The 13,883-nt window shown below is 38.6% G+C and overlaps 3 protein-coding genes across 5 annotated transcripts; all 3 read left to right on the top strand.

Annotated features, from left to right (window-relative positions):
- The first annotated feature begins 105 nt into the window (after positions 1-105).
- Positions 106-10,097, top strand: LOC149943582 (uncharacterized). 3 transcript variants are annotated; one of them, XM_090175023.1, is made up of 13 exons: positions 106-178; positions 270-351; positions 414-768; positions 843-1,106; positions 1,173-1,298; positions 1,352-1,496; positions 1,563-2,507; positions 2,568-2,734; positions 2,801-3,012; positions 3,077-3,133; positions 7,926-8,003; positions 8,075-8,232; positions 10,004-10,097. In XM_090175023.1, exons 2-13 carry the CDS (start codon positions 284-286, stop codon positions 10,075-10,077), a joined length of 2,649 nt encoding a protein of 882 aa, XP_090031149.1. In that variant the 5' UTR covers positions 106-178; positions 270-283; the 3' UTR covers positions 10,078-10,097. The 3 variants fall into 3 exon arrangements, with proteins under 3 accessions (XP_090031149.1, XP_090031150.1, XP_090031151.1); XM_090175024.1 differs by having other exon boundaries at positions 108-175; XM_090175025.1 differs by having other exon boundaries at positions 111-175; positions 294-351.
- A 1,472-nt stretch (positions 10,098-11,569) lies between these two features.
- Positions 11,570-12,293, top strand: LOC149943581 (small ubiquitin-related modifier 2-like). Its single transcript, XM_090175027.1, has 3 exons — positions 11,570-11,739; positions 11,842-11,964; positions 12,039-12,293. Exons 1-3 carry the CDS (start codon positions 11,722-11,724, stop codon positions 12,171-12,173), a joined length of 276 nt encoding a protein of 91 aa, XP_090031153.1. The 5' UTR covers positions 11,570-11,721; the 3' UTR covers positions 12,174-12,293.
- A 102-nt stretch (positions 12,294-12,395) lies between these two features.
- On the top strand, positions 12,396-13,506 carry LOC149943580 (protein THEM6-like). The gene is made up of 3 exons (XM_090175026.1): positions 12,396-12,617; positions 12,681-12,892; positions 12,956-13,506. Exons 1-3 carry the CDS (start codon positions 12,479-12,481, stop codon positions 13,205-13,207), a joined length of 603 nt encoding a protein of 200 aa, XP_090031152.1. The 5' UTR covers positions 12,396-12,478; the 3' UTR covers positions 13,208-13,506.
- Positions 13,507-13,883: the final 377 nt, after the last annotated feature.

Here is a 13,883-nt window from a genome sequence, read left to right as displayed (position 1 = left end):
CATATATCTATCGTGACTCTAGCGTGAAAGTTTCATGTTACATCGCTGTTAGCCAATACGCTTCAAGTATATTTTGCTTCTGCCATGACAGACGCCTTTTCCCGATTCCCGGTATTTATTTAATTTAAACTACTGGTCGCGAAGCTAGACTAGTGTGCAACCTACAGGAATATAGGTAGTTTTGAATAGGATATTTTTTTTTTGTAGTACGCTATGACGTTTTAATAAAGGAGATTTAAGGAATGATTTATTTTATATGAATTTTACAGAAATTTGTTAAATTATGGCATCAGCCAAAGAAGATATTTCAGAAGCGCAAAAGGAAGACGATTGTTGGTGGGACCTACCAGAGTAAAAATTTTAATTGCGTTTTGGTAATATTGCTTGCGAATGACTTGACGATTTTTATTTAGAATGAGTGGCGAAATTGATCCCGAAGAGCCTTTCATTACACAAGAAGCCATTGAGAGATATTCAATATCACATCTCAAAGCTTTAGCTGATTTCTACGGATTTGAAAGGGCTCCAGATCTTGAGCCCACAGAATTAGTTAGAACAGATTATGTGATTCCCATCTTGGAGGAAACCTGCACCAAACTTCAAGACAAGAAGTGTAAAAGAGATCAAGTTCCAGGCTTACGAACAGATAGATGTTCAACCATTTCTGCCATTGAACAGAAAATTTATTTTGATCTTTACCAAAAATATGACAAACAAGTCATGGCTGAACCTACTCCTGAGCAGTTTGCTGAAATCAAGAAACTTGGTGTAATTTTGAAATAGTTATAGATAATTAGTGTTGTTATTGCGTAGAGTTAAAAAAATTATTTAAATTCAATTAGGAATTGCACAGTAAGGTAGTACTTGAACAAGAGGAGTTTAAAAAGTTTATCAAAGAAACCAGCCCAAGCCGAAAAGAATTATACGAGTTTATGACTTATGAAATGAAAAGATATGTTAAAGATTTAACATTATCAAAACTGAATGCGGCTTTAAAGTACCCGTGTTGGTATAAATTTGAGCAAATAATACAATATTTTTCTCCAGAGAAAATTTTAAAAGAAGCTCCCATAAAATTTGCTTTAGAAAAAGTTGTTCTGACGTTGGTAAGTGGTGTTAGGCATATAGTTTATAAAAGGCATTAAAAATGTAGCATAATTTTTGTTTTTAAGGGATTAGTACCTAGACTCGTTCTTCCCATTCCAAATATGAAATGCACCTTAGCAAAAGAATATGGGAAAATATACAAGAGGTTTCCAGCGTTGAAAACAGATTTAGACTTTCACCCGAGTAGAAAAGTATGAACTTGGAACATGAATAAAGTTTGTAATTTTAAATGAAAATTATATAGGTTTGTAGCCAAGATACAATTGCTCTATCATTGGCCAAAAAGTACAAAGCGGATGTTATTCTCACTCTCAGTTCTTTTAAAACTCTGTTACTACTTCCACCTTATGAAAATAATTGGGAACTTATGATTACTGTAACTGACACTGGTAATTTTCATTTAATTCTAAATTTCATTGGTTGTTTTATAACATTTTAATGAAGATTCTCACCAGATGGTGACCATAAAATTGTAATAGTGGATAAACCCTTATGTCCTGGTCCCAGAAAAGCCCGTGATCAAAGCTATCGCTATTATAAATACTCATCCAAAATCCAATTTACCCATTTCAACCCTTCCCGAAATAGTAATTCTAATGATTCTACTAAAAAGACCACACCTGAAAAAGAAAAGAGCAGGCGTGGATTAGTTGTTCAAGATCTGGAAATGTTTGAATCTGAGAACACTGATTCAGCCTTGGATTTGGAGGTTTTTGGCCTAGCAACTCCGTCACCACCCAAGAAATTGGTTCTTAAAGAAATTAAGATAGTAACTACAGAATGTAAAAACAAAGTTAAAAAACCAATTGTAACAGAATCTAAGGAATGTGTTGTCGCAAAGGAATGTTCTGAAACTATTAAGGACATTGTTGATGAAATTGAAAAATGTTTAGTTGATAAATCAGTGGCTAAAGCTTGTCAATCAGAAGCAATGATAGAAAATGAAAAAGTCAATGATTTAGTAATAGAGGATAAGGCTAAACAAACAAACAAACTGAGAAATGAGGGATATGAAAGCAATTCTGAATCTGACGACCTTGTCATTGATATACCCGAAGCGCCTAAGAAAGACCCAACGGACATAAAAGACGATAAAGTTCTTGCGTTTGACGAGACAACGGAAGATGAAGATGACAATGACAATTTGCCTTTGAAGATTTACTTGAAAGAAAGCAAAATACCAAAACGTGTGATAGCCACAAGATCAAAAACCAAATTAAACAGGTTGAGTGCAGTTAGTGATTCTGTGGATAATGATAATTCTGCAATGGATATTAATGAAAAGGAAAAAGATGATAATGAAGATGATCTCTATAATAAAATGGATTTTGATGAAGAGGAGATAATTTCGCCTCAAAGCCCACCAGAAAGTTGCAACAACAGCATTATGAAATCTCCAAGTACGTTACTTTGTTAAATGAGCATTGTTTCTTTGACGTAATTATTATATTTGTATTTAGAAATAATTCCCCTTAATGAAGAAGAAAAGGACATTTTGGAAAGTGAAGCTCAATATCCGCTATTAGAGAAAACTGAAAACATTCGTTACAGTTTATTCTCTCTTTCAAATTTGCAAATTTTGTTTCGTGGAAAAACTGATAGTCTTAAACCTCCTTTGTCTACACCAGTAAATTTTAGCTTATCATATATTCGTTATGTCAGTTTTTTTTTCATATTTCAATTTCTACTTCAGTTCATGCTGTACCCAAAAATGGAATATCTTGCGCAATATTCCGCGGAAGAAAACACTCATAAGCAACTGTGCGATCAATGGGCAATTCTGACTACACACCCTGGCAGTCATCTGCTCAGAATTAGAGTCAATGCTTTAAATTCCGAAGTTTTGATGCAAGAAGAATTCACTTTAGAATCATTTATGAAACACCCTGAAATAACAAAATTAAGGTAAGCGAGTTTATGATTTTTCATATTTGGCCATTTTTGACAATAATTTTTAAAATTAAAATAGATTGAAGCCCGAAAACACTCTAACTCAGATGCATTATCTTCTTGAAACATTTAAAAGGTATTATCTGGGTTATTTCCATTGAATTGGTAATAGTACCACTAGAATTACAGTTTCAATCTGCCTACCGCGAAACAAATTTTTCAAAATTGAGACCAGTTCAGCTCAGTCCCTTTTGATTCAGGGAGGCTCAATAGTGCATTCGCGATAGGCGCCCAGTGGGACATGCGATGAGATAATCAGTGATTAATCACCGCGTGGGACGTTTGTTTGGTTTTCTGAGGGCCCACCATCTGTCCAGGAGTTGTTTGGTTGCCTCATTCGTGATAGATTTAACACTTGTTTTGTCCAGCCCTAGCCTTCATAGATAGATCTGAGACGGAGAAGGGCCTATTTCGTCATCTGGTGCTACTTCAGTCTGAAGTAGCGATGCACGTTCGCGGGACAAAGCTGGACACTCATCTAAAATATGCATTACATAGTTTGCATTTCGGCTCATTAGCAAGTAGCTCTGCTTCCCTGGCTGCGGTCGGTAACGCTCCGTTACGGGAATAATAATCAACTTCCACGACTGTTGTCATATATTCTTTCCATTGCTGGTTTTTCCTTCGTGGCGTACACCCGAAGACTGTTTTGTTTGTACATCCTTTTGGTACAGCCGATTTGTACTGCGACTCCATTTCGTCCGGTGTGCAGGTCTGTCTATATACTCGTAAACCGCCCGGATCTGCCTGTACGGACTGGCTCTCAAGCACGTCCCGAGGTAGTTTATTTTCGCCCTCACCTCTCTTGCTTCGAACAAAGACCATCCCATTTCACCCTCGATGGCCGCTTTTGCAGTAATGGCGTTGCCTCCCTGTGCTACCTTCCCCATTTCCCGCTGTCGACGTTCTAGGGCGGTTCAAGTTGTCGGCTCCAAACACAAGGTTTCCGTTGCGAAAGTTAGCGCTGGCACGGCAACAGACTTCCACAGCTCGCGGGATACTTCATATCGATCGTTTGCGCCTCTGCCTGTTGAAGAGATAGTGCTTTTGAGACGATTCGTAGCGTCGAGGTGTTCTTCTCGTTGGAGAACGATACGCTGAGGCATGGCCATAGCTAGGGCTGGGCGGCCGCCCCGGGCGCCGTGCGCGCGATAGGGTATAGGGGCGCCAAAATTGGTCCATATTATTATATTAGGGGGTGCCAAAATTGCAGCTCGCCCCTGGCGCCATTTTCTCTAGCTACGGCCCTGCTTTGAGGTATTTCGTTTCATCAACCTCCTGAAGCGCTTAGCCATCCAAACAGAACTGCGGACAAATGTAGTCGTCGGGATATAGGTTTTTGGCGTGAAGTTCATTATCACCGGCTTCTTTGTGCAGAACCTCATCGCTTTTGCCATAGAGAACTGCCCCGCGGTATCCAGGAGTATCTGCATATCCTTGGCTGAGCCGGCTATGAGATCGATGTCATCCGCGAAAAAGGATCCAGGGATAGTCGTGTCAGCCCTGTTGGACATTGGCCATCGGAAGTGAAAACGAGCCACATGTATCACGCAGTCTGGTCTTGAGTTCTTCTAGTACCAGCGCGAAGAGAAGGGGAGATGGCGGGCATCCTTGCTTTACGCCCACCTGCACTGTGACCTGACCCGTAGTGACCTCTTCCCACTGCAGACATACTTTCACTTCGCTATATATAGCCCGGATGTTTTCAATTACTGCTTCCAGGATATCAACCCGGCGCAAGGCATCCCATAGCACCGGGTATTGGATGCTATCATATGTGGCCTTGATGTCTAAAATGCCACGTATAATTATCGTCCTTCCATTTGCGCGGTCTCAATGATGACAGTTAGCAAGAAGATTTTATCCGCCACTGATCGGCGGGGGGGGGGGGCGGAAGGCATTCTGCCGGTCTCCCATTTCCCTCCTGCCTCTAGCCAAGTAACCACACGTGTCAGCCACATCTTGGCATACAGTTTGTATACGTTGGTTGCGACGGTGATGGGGCGGTTTGCGTCCACATCTTTCGGATCTTTGCCTTTCCCTTTGTGTAAAAGCCGTACCCTAGCTATTTTCAACGCCTTGGGTATGTCGTTTCTAGTTCTTATATCGTTGAATAAGCCGAGTAGATCAGTTCTAGCAATCGGGCCCCAAAGCCCCCAAAGCATTTAGAAATTCATTTGGGACGTAGTCCAGGCCTACCGCTTTTTCTATCTTTAAGGGTTTTCAGTGAATTGCCTAGGTCAGGCGCAGTGAAAGGTTGCATGAGATCATGTGGTTCATCCTGCGGCGGTCTGAAGGCGCGTGCGAGGGTGGGCGGCTGTTGTAGCCAGCTGGCTTGTTTATCCGAAAAATTGGCGATAAGTATTTCGGAAATGGCGATGCCATTCCTGCGTAGACGTCCATCTCAGTCACGAAGGCCTTCAGGCTTTAGTTTAGAAGGGCCAGCGAGTACAATGCGTAATCTATACTGGTAGTCTGATCCCCTCGGCGCCAGGGTTTTTGTCCTTCATAGAGTGATTCCAGATTTAGTATTGTGAGGCTTTTATTTTCGGCACACTCCAGTAAAGCCTCCCCCGCTCGATCTGCTCGGCTATCCAGTTCAACGATATGGGCATTGAAATCTCCTTAGCTTCGTCCCTGTTAACGCCAGCGTTCCCAAACTGCGGTCCCTCATCGTCTGTATGGTGTCTGACCACTTCAGAGGGTTTCGACCTCCATTCATGTTCCAGAAACCTAGGCGCCAGGATCCATCGGTCGCCTTAGCGCCTTTCCTCTTCCGTCGTCTGGTTAGGCATCGGTTTGTGAATGGCGGTTATGGCACGGACTGAGGTCTCCACCAATCGACAAGGGGAGACCTGACTCCCGTTTTTTGACCCGGAGGGGTTGGCATTGGGTGTTAACGCGGTACTGCCGGCTTCTTCCTCGGTTGCATCGGAGGGTTCCAGTCGTTTTTCTGCTCTCTCATTCGGGGGGATCTCTTTTTCCACACACCCTTGACGCCACTCGGCGGAGGGTTCGTGGATGGTCTTCTCGGATGTATCCCGTGGTCAGCCTGATGCCGTCGGCGGGGCGTCCGCCATAGCCTTTGACGCATCAATTATGAGTTGTCTTGTATTCTGATCCTTAGTTGTGAGAAGAATTCGCTGCCTCTCTAGCTCTTTTCCATTTCCGAATCCGAATCTATAGCAAGCATCGATTGCAGCGATTCGGCCGGGACAGAGATATCAAAATTGGACACCAACCACTCGGGAGTCTTCCCAGCATCTGCTGCATCATCCGTTGTAGCCCTGAATAGTATAAGGCTGTCGCGTCTGGTTTCATCTGTTGGTTCCAGGCGGGAGGGGTACGTTTGGTTCCCTTATTCGTACTTCGATTACTTCGGCGAAGAGCGAGTAACAGCGGCCTTCAACCTTTCTGTGGCCGCCTTGAGTTCCTCACGTATATCTGCCAGCTGCATCGCGACATCTCTTGGATTTGCCGCGACCTCGGTTTCAGTATTGACATGTACGGTCCGGAATGCCGCTTGTCATTTAGTTTCTGTCTGATGTATTTGGCCGTCGGTATAAGCTTTGGCACGGGCTTCAGTTTCCGTATTTAGCGGCGGGAACTATATCCTATGAAAATGACTTATTTCAATATTCCACCTTGAAAGTGATATATGGCGCCACCGTATAATGATAAGTGCTGACGGCTGACAAGGAGAGTACCCGAGGTGTTTATTGCCGATGTTGTTCGAAGTCGGGCGTAATGTAGACCTATATGAGATATGAAATTTCCCAAAAGGAGACGTTGCACTACCCATTCAATTTGCCATGGCAACTAAAAATGTTCAGATTTACCTAAATGTGTTATTTTTTTTGAATTTTCGTAGGAAGGATCCTGTGAAACCGAAAAAATCACATGCTTTTTTCTCTCCCCACTGGTTAAAGGGGTTTTCCACCGAGATCTTCGGTTTCCCCTTCCCATAAAAAACTTGCTGAGGTTAACGGTAATAGTTAGTGTAGGGAGCTGTTGGCTCGCGTGGCATGAAGGGCTTGCCACCACCCTCCTACGCATTGTAACCCGGCCACCTGTTACTTGATCACGCACAAGCAACATAGCTTATGTGGTCGAAGGTGGTGCCTTGGGTATTAGCTCTATTTAAAAAAAAAATTGAAATTTTTGTCGTTTGAAATGGTCAAAAACATTTTCGGTTGCCATGGTAAATCTAATGGGTAGTGCAACGTCTCCTTTTCAGAAATTTCATATCTCATATAGGTCTAAATTACCCCCGACTTTGCACAACATCGGCAATTAGCAACTCGGGAGTGCGCCGACTCGAAATTTCAGAATTTGTATCACGAAACCACGATTTGCGAACGCGCCTTTGTAATTCTAGCGCTCGGTACTATTCCCTATTCAATGGCAGGACCCCCAGATGTCCTATAATTCATATAAATCCTATATTTTCAAAATTGTCCTATAACATCCTATATTTTTAGCAAAATCCCCCAATAGTCCTATAAAATCCTATAATTTTGATATTTTTTGATTTTTCCCATTTCAAATCCAACCACTATAGCTATAGGATAAATTCTAGTCTATACTTTTGTTATTGTTAACATGGTTAGCTACTAGTATATTTTTGTGATAAAATGGTTAAATAGTTTCTGTTTTTTAAGTGAAAATCAAAGATTTATTTCACTAAACATAGATTTGGTTTTTAAATGCATGAAGTTAGTAAATGAAATAGCATATATAGTCCTATAAAGCCCTATACTTTTAGAAATATAATCCTATTTTTCCTATAAAAAATTGAAGATTTGAGTGGGGGCCCTGCAATCGTTATTTCTTTTTATTTATATTTATTTACCCGTAAATGTTTTAAGTTTGATTCCTGGCCAGTATTATCTATCTCATAAAAAGAATGAAAGTATGGCAAGCCTGTATAAAGAAAGTACATCCAAGTAAGAATTGGTTGAATTTACAATTGTATGTGGAATTTATTCCTCATTTTGTTTTAATTACATGGAAACAGAACATTCAGCCTTCATTCCCTTCTAACGGAGAGGTTAAACAATATAGAAGACGGTAATTTGTTTTCGAAGGAATCAAACTGGGCCAATTTAGATCCCAGCATTTTGATTCCGTCTTTGCTTCAAAGTCATAAGATTCCTGCATTATTTCCTCTAAAAGGTAATATCTTTATGTAAGACAATGTTAGCCTTTTTTTATCTTAAAATTCATTATGCCCGTGAAAATACCTGGCCATGTTAGGGTATAAAAGCGGGTAAATACGCCTGATATACCTCATAATGTAGAAGTAGTGTAAATTATTTCCTAATTAGTTAGTTTTTAAAAAGTATTTTTTAAGTTTAAAATTTCCCAAATTGCATATATTATGTTCACTGGGTGAAAACTCGGAACCACTTCTGCGTTGAGTTTGCAAGTTATCTCCTCACTGGTTAAAGGGGATACAGTATCCTTGGTAGTACACCTCGAGAAAAGGCCATACGGAGACCCGATACAGAATGGAGAAAGTCACCTGCAGTAAGCGACGCCAAAATCGAATGGCGGGGACCTCTAGCAGCCCGACATTCAGAAATAATGTGGTGAAGCTTCTCTATCGCCGCGCACTGTCCGGATCGACACACCATAGACAATAAACTGTTTATCGTCTATGGACACACCGAAGACGTTCCCAGGCGAAAACGGAAAAGCACCGCAGTAGTTGGAAGCCGTTCACAGTTAACACGTGCTACTAACGAGTCTTGCCAACGTGGCAACCGAAGACCCGCAATACAGTCCCGTGACGGATCAGTCTTGTACCACCCGACGCCCCGAGCCGAAACAAAGTGGTTCCATGAAACCTGCCAAGAGTCCGTAACCAAAACCGAAACCCGTGTTTTAAGGTAACTTTTGGTGCGAGGCAAAAAAACCATCGGCCGCGCAGAATGGTCGATAGCCGCTACTGTGGCACATTTGTCCGCCATCTCGTTCCCTGGGATACCGGCATGAGCTTTGGCCTTGACTTTTATTTATATATTATAATATATGTCGCTAGGGTTGCGTTGTTTTCTATTTTTACCCGCGAGTTTTTAACTAATGGAAGAGTGTTTACTTCAGCTGAAGAAGGTGTAACTAAAGATATTATTTCCAATATCTTTGATACAAGAACAAGAGAGAGATTTGGGCAACTTTGAAGGAATCGATATTATTAGGAATCCCGAATTATTAAACTGGTCCAAGCTGAACTTTCATAATAAGATGGAATTAATAAACTGGTCCTAAGGACCAGTGAACCGCTAGTTTTTGAATAAAAAACTGGTCCGATCAATTAATAAACTGGTCTTTAACCAAGTGACCACCGCAGCTTATTTCCAAAAGAACCCTCAATTTAACGTATAAGAGTGTTTTGCGTTCTCTCAAATAAGCCCTACCATCTCTGAATTCATTTTTTTCCAACTCAAATAAACATTTCTAATAATTCCTCACATACCAGACAATGGTATAAATGTCCTTTCTAGTACCTTAATGAAAAATAACGTAATTATGGCTTTATACGTTTTGTCTTCAGGCGATATAACCTCGTTATGGCTAGGTTTATGTTTTTGATTGGTGTGCATTGAGAATTATTTGGCTTTCAGTGAATTTTTATTTCTGATCAATCAATACGAAACTTTACAGAATAAACTTAATGGTTTGGTTTCAGTTTATTGTGTATTCTCCTTTGGCCAAAGCTAGCTAATGTGCTTTTTCTCGACAGATTTCTACATTAAATAATGAGCATTACGCAAATCACTCTTTTACGTCGTTGTTGAATATTTGGAAACACGGCTATTGAATAATTGTATTGGTTAACAATTTTATTGGGTTCCTGGAATTTTTTTAAACTTTAAGGCGATTCTAATTTGTATTTAGCGTAGGCACGTTAATATACTATAATTTTTACTTCACATTTTTTTAGAAGCCAAATCCAAAGCCTGGTGTGCCTTTAGAAAAAAGAAAAAAGCTTCCAAAGCCAAGAAGGCGAAGAAATAAGTTTTTTTTTCTATACAAAAGATGCAAATAATTTCTAAATAAATACCGTTACAAAGTATGAATAAGTAATAGTTACCATTTTTTAAAAAATATTTATAATTTCAACAAGAACTTATCCAATTTGAGAGTTATTAAAGGTGCTCAGAATATTTTGGAAAATTCTGGCCGAATTTAAGATAGCTCCTCCCCTTTCGTCACGTGAATCGGGCATCAAAGCCCCCATCGGGAAAAATCAATGGGGGCTTTGCCCCCTTGGTAAAACCGCCGATTTTAAAGGCCGTTTACTTTTAAGCATCCGTAGCAAGAAAGTGTTGCCAGCAGCCTCATTCCAAGTTTATTATTGAGCTTTGGCCCCCATTGGGGAAAAAAGCGATCGGCGCCACTGGTTTTGGGGGAAAGAACTTTTCACGGTAGAGCTACGTGCAGTAGTACGTCTATGGCAGCTGCCTGTGGAACAAATCGTGGAAGGGTCCTTGATGGGGGGGAAAGACGCGCGTAAAAGAGTGTATAGGGTAAACTATTTACCCCTGCTTTGAATTTAATTCTTCAAAATAAGAAAGTTCCTGTTGGCTATAATCAACATTTTTGAGGCCATGGCACTTGAAGCCTATTTGCAGGTTAGGAAAGGCAAAATATCTAGTACATTTGGCGGAAAAATACTAGCCCAAATTTCCGGTAAATCGGCGGCGGGAATTTCGAAGTATACCCGCGCGCGTTAAACAATTTTGGAAAATACCGTTTATTGCGTTATATTTCAAAGTGATAATTGATAAACATAGATAAAGGTGTAATGATTTATTTTTAGTACTACAAGTGAAGCATACCTAAAAAAATTCCGTTTAGCGAGTCCAGGGTAAGTATACACGGGTAGTGCCAGGATTACCACGTTGACGTACATAAACGAGTGATTTGATGATTGTTTAGGAGCATAATACTCAAAATACGCTGTAATGAAGCCTAAGAATAATAATCTACATTAAATATTTATTGATCACTTTGAAATTTACGCAATAGGCATTTCTAAAATCGATTAATATGACACGCGTAGAAACCTTTTGTAATTCAACAGAAAATAGGTGAAACTCGAAATTCCCGCCGCCAATTTACCGGAAATTCTTAAATAACTTAAGAGTTATTCCGCAATATATTGATGGACATAAGACCAAGGGGCCCACCCAGAAGTACAAGGCTATTATTCAGTTTGAATAATGTCTAATATTTCCAGTAACCCACTTCAGTAGAAGCCCACTAGTCTAGTTTGTCTATTGCCAAATATTAAGAAATGCACCTCTATAAAGCAAATAGACAAATCGCTGAATAGGTTTTCATTAAATGGTGATTAATACTTGCGACTCCACAGTCTATCAGTAATTATTTCAACTAACTGACGATAAAATCGGACGTGGCCTAGTTTATTAAAAAAAAAAAACAGTTATATTTCGTCTCCAAATAAAGCTTGAAATAGCGGCCTTAGATTAGAATTTAGAAAAGAAAAAGAAATGAGGTACGTAGCGGCGCGTTGGTGAAAGTATAATGAAATGTTTTCCAACTATTGAATAGACTTTTTTCGAAAGAAATCACTTAAACCCGTAAATAGTTTATTGAATTAACTTAATTGTTTTTAAGCTATTCAGTTTTTAAAAGATGGGAGATGACAAAAAAGTACGTATGAGCAACATTCTGTTTGGCGCTTGGGACTTGGCTCTCCCGCCACTTCGTTGTAACTTTGAGTTGGAGGTTCTGATATATCTTTTATTTTTCTAGGATGTTAAGGAAAATGAACAAATAAACCTTAAAGTTGTGGGTCAAGACGGAGGTGTTGTATTATTTAAAATTAAGAAAAACACAGCTCTTAGGAAGTTAATGACAGCCTACTGTGATAGAGAGGTAAAGACATTTTTATGAAATGAGTTTGGAGTAATTATTACTTAATATGTGATAAATGTTTTGATATATTTCAGGGTTTAAGCATTCAGAATGTGAGATTCCGGTTTGATGGACAACCCATTAATGAAACTGATACTCCAGCAGGCTTAGAAATGGAGGATGATGACTCAATAGATGTTTTCCAACAGCAAACTGGAGGACAGTTTTAACTTTGATGTCTGTTACAATGTAATGTTTAAAATGTAAATTTGTAATATTTTTATCATAAAACTTGTTAAACATCTAAAATTGTCACTCATTTCTCCACAAATAAACAGGTTGTATATGTATTTTTGTATTTAAAGTTTTGTTTTCAACTGAACAGTTTTCTGTAATAACATAGCTTCCCATTCCCTATTTCCTCCCCCCCTCCCCTCACCTCTTTGTTCCACTGAACCGTCAGAACCGGTGGGCCACTGATTCACTGAAGGACGTAACAGCCAGAGGCCGGTTGATCTTAAGCCTACTTGTCAAAATGATTTTGCCGTTCCTTATTGGTTCTTTTGTTTTATTTGAAGTAAATTATTTTGTAAGAGTGTTTTACACCGTGATATCATCTAAATTACGATATAAAAACCGTAAGAATTATATTCTAGACGAAGGAGTATCTCATGGTGTGTATTTTATTCTAAGCCTTTGCAAATTATGAATCATTTAAAATAGTCTCTTAAATTTAGGGATATGTACATCAACTGACTTGGATTTTTACTGCCACATGAATAACACTCGTTATTTGAGGGAATTTGAGTTTGGGCGAACTGCTTTTGGTGTGGCAAATGGAATATGGAAGGCCACCAAAGAAACTGGCTGCCGCGGAGTCATGAGTGCTGTCTCTATACGTTATCGACGCAGTATAACATTGTTTCAAATTTTCCGTATTAAAACAAAGGTACGTACTACGCAGTAATAATCTGGTATTTAAATAATACGCTAAAATTTTCTCTTTGCCTAGATTATTTATTGGACTGATCGTGATCTTTATTTGGAGCAATTTATGGAAACAGTTCATGATAATTTTATAAGAGCAGTTTCTCTAAATAGGGTAACTTTCACTGGGGGTGTTACGCCTGAGGCACCTGTACGTAAAATTCTTGAACTTATTACTGATGATAACATTCCTGAATTACCTGAGATCAACGCAGATTTAAGGTGTTGGATGGAATCAAACCAACTATCTAGTGAAAAGCTTAGAAAGAAAGATTAATGGGAACAAAGTTTTTAAATTAAAATAATATTGATTCTAGTCTTTATAAAGAAAATGAAATTGCACATAAAATTTAAGTATTAAGTAAGATAGCAATTTAGCTTTCATTACAAGCTAAATTTTCCTTGATATATCCGCTGCACAACTCTTATGTATAATTAGTTAAAATATTAAATAGCGGAGTAATAATTTATTAAAGGCCTATTAATATTTTAAATGAACCAAGTTTCTATTGAGGCAATAATTTTTGAAATGCCAAATGTTAAAGAGGTTTGAATAAAACTGAAGAGAAATTTTATGAGAAGGACTAAATCATCAGTTTATGTTTTATGTTATTATTATGAACATAGCTATTACGAAAACATTCTTGCAAAGCTATAACGTTCTCAGACTTCTACATAAAATTATGTAGAATTATAATTTATGATATTTTAAATTGTTTTAATTGAATTTTTATTATTTTTATTGTTTTTTAAATTGTTTTTATTGTATTTTAAACTCCTACAATAACTAATGTAGAATTTTTATTTATCATATTTTAAATATGTTTTTAAACTCCTACATTAATCAGTGTAGAATTTTTATTTATTTTAGAATTTAACTTATTTTTTGTAACTTAGTTATATTTAAAAAAATTATTTCCTTACATATAAATTTTATACAAATATTTTTTTGC

This window comes from Leiobunum rupestre, chromosome 5, assembly GCF_980474605.1.
Source record: "Leiobunum rupestre chromosome 5, qqLeiRupe1.1.hap1, whole genome shotgun sequence".
NCBI lineage: Eukaryota > Metazoa > Arthropoda > Arachnida > Opiliones > Sclerosomatidae > Leiobunum > Leiobunum rupestre.
This window is presented reverse-complemented; position numbering and strand designations above follow the sequence as displayed.

Coding starts and splice junctions, on each gene's coding strand:
- LOC149943582 (XM_090175023.1), top strand. CDS start 284: ATGGCATCAGCCAAAGAAGATATTTCAGAAGCGCAAAAGGAAGACGAT. Junction 1,497..1,562: donor GATTACTGTAACTGACACTG/GTAATTTTCATT, acceptor GATTCTCACCAG/ATGGTGACCATAAAATTGTA. Junction 3,134..7,925: donor CTTCTTGAAACATTTAAAAG/GTATTATCTGGG, acceptor AAATGTTTTAAG/TTTGATTCCTGGCCAGTATT.
- LOC149943581 (XM_090175027.1), top strand. Junction 11,965..12,038: donor CAGCCTACTGTGATAGAGAG/GTAAAGACATTT, acceptor GATATATTTCAG/GGTTTAAGCATTCAGAATGT.
- LOC149943580 (XM_090175026.1), top strand. CDS start 12,479: ATGATTTTGCCGTTCCTTATTGGTTCTTTTGTTTTATTTGAAGTAAAT. Junction 12,618..12,680: donor AGACGAAGGAGTATCTCATG/GTGTGTATTTTA, acceptor TCTTAAATTTAG/GGATATGTACATCAACTGAC. Junction 12,893..12,955: donor TTTTCCGTATTAAAACAAAG/GTACGTACTACG, acceptor CTCTTTGCCTAG/ATTATTTATTGGACTGATCG.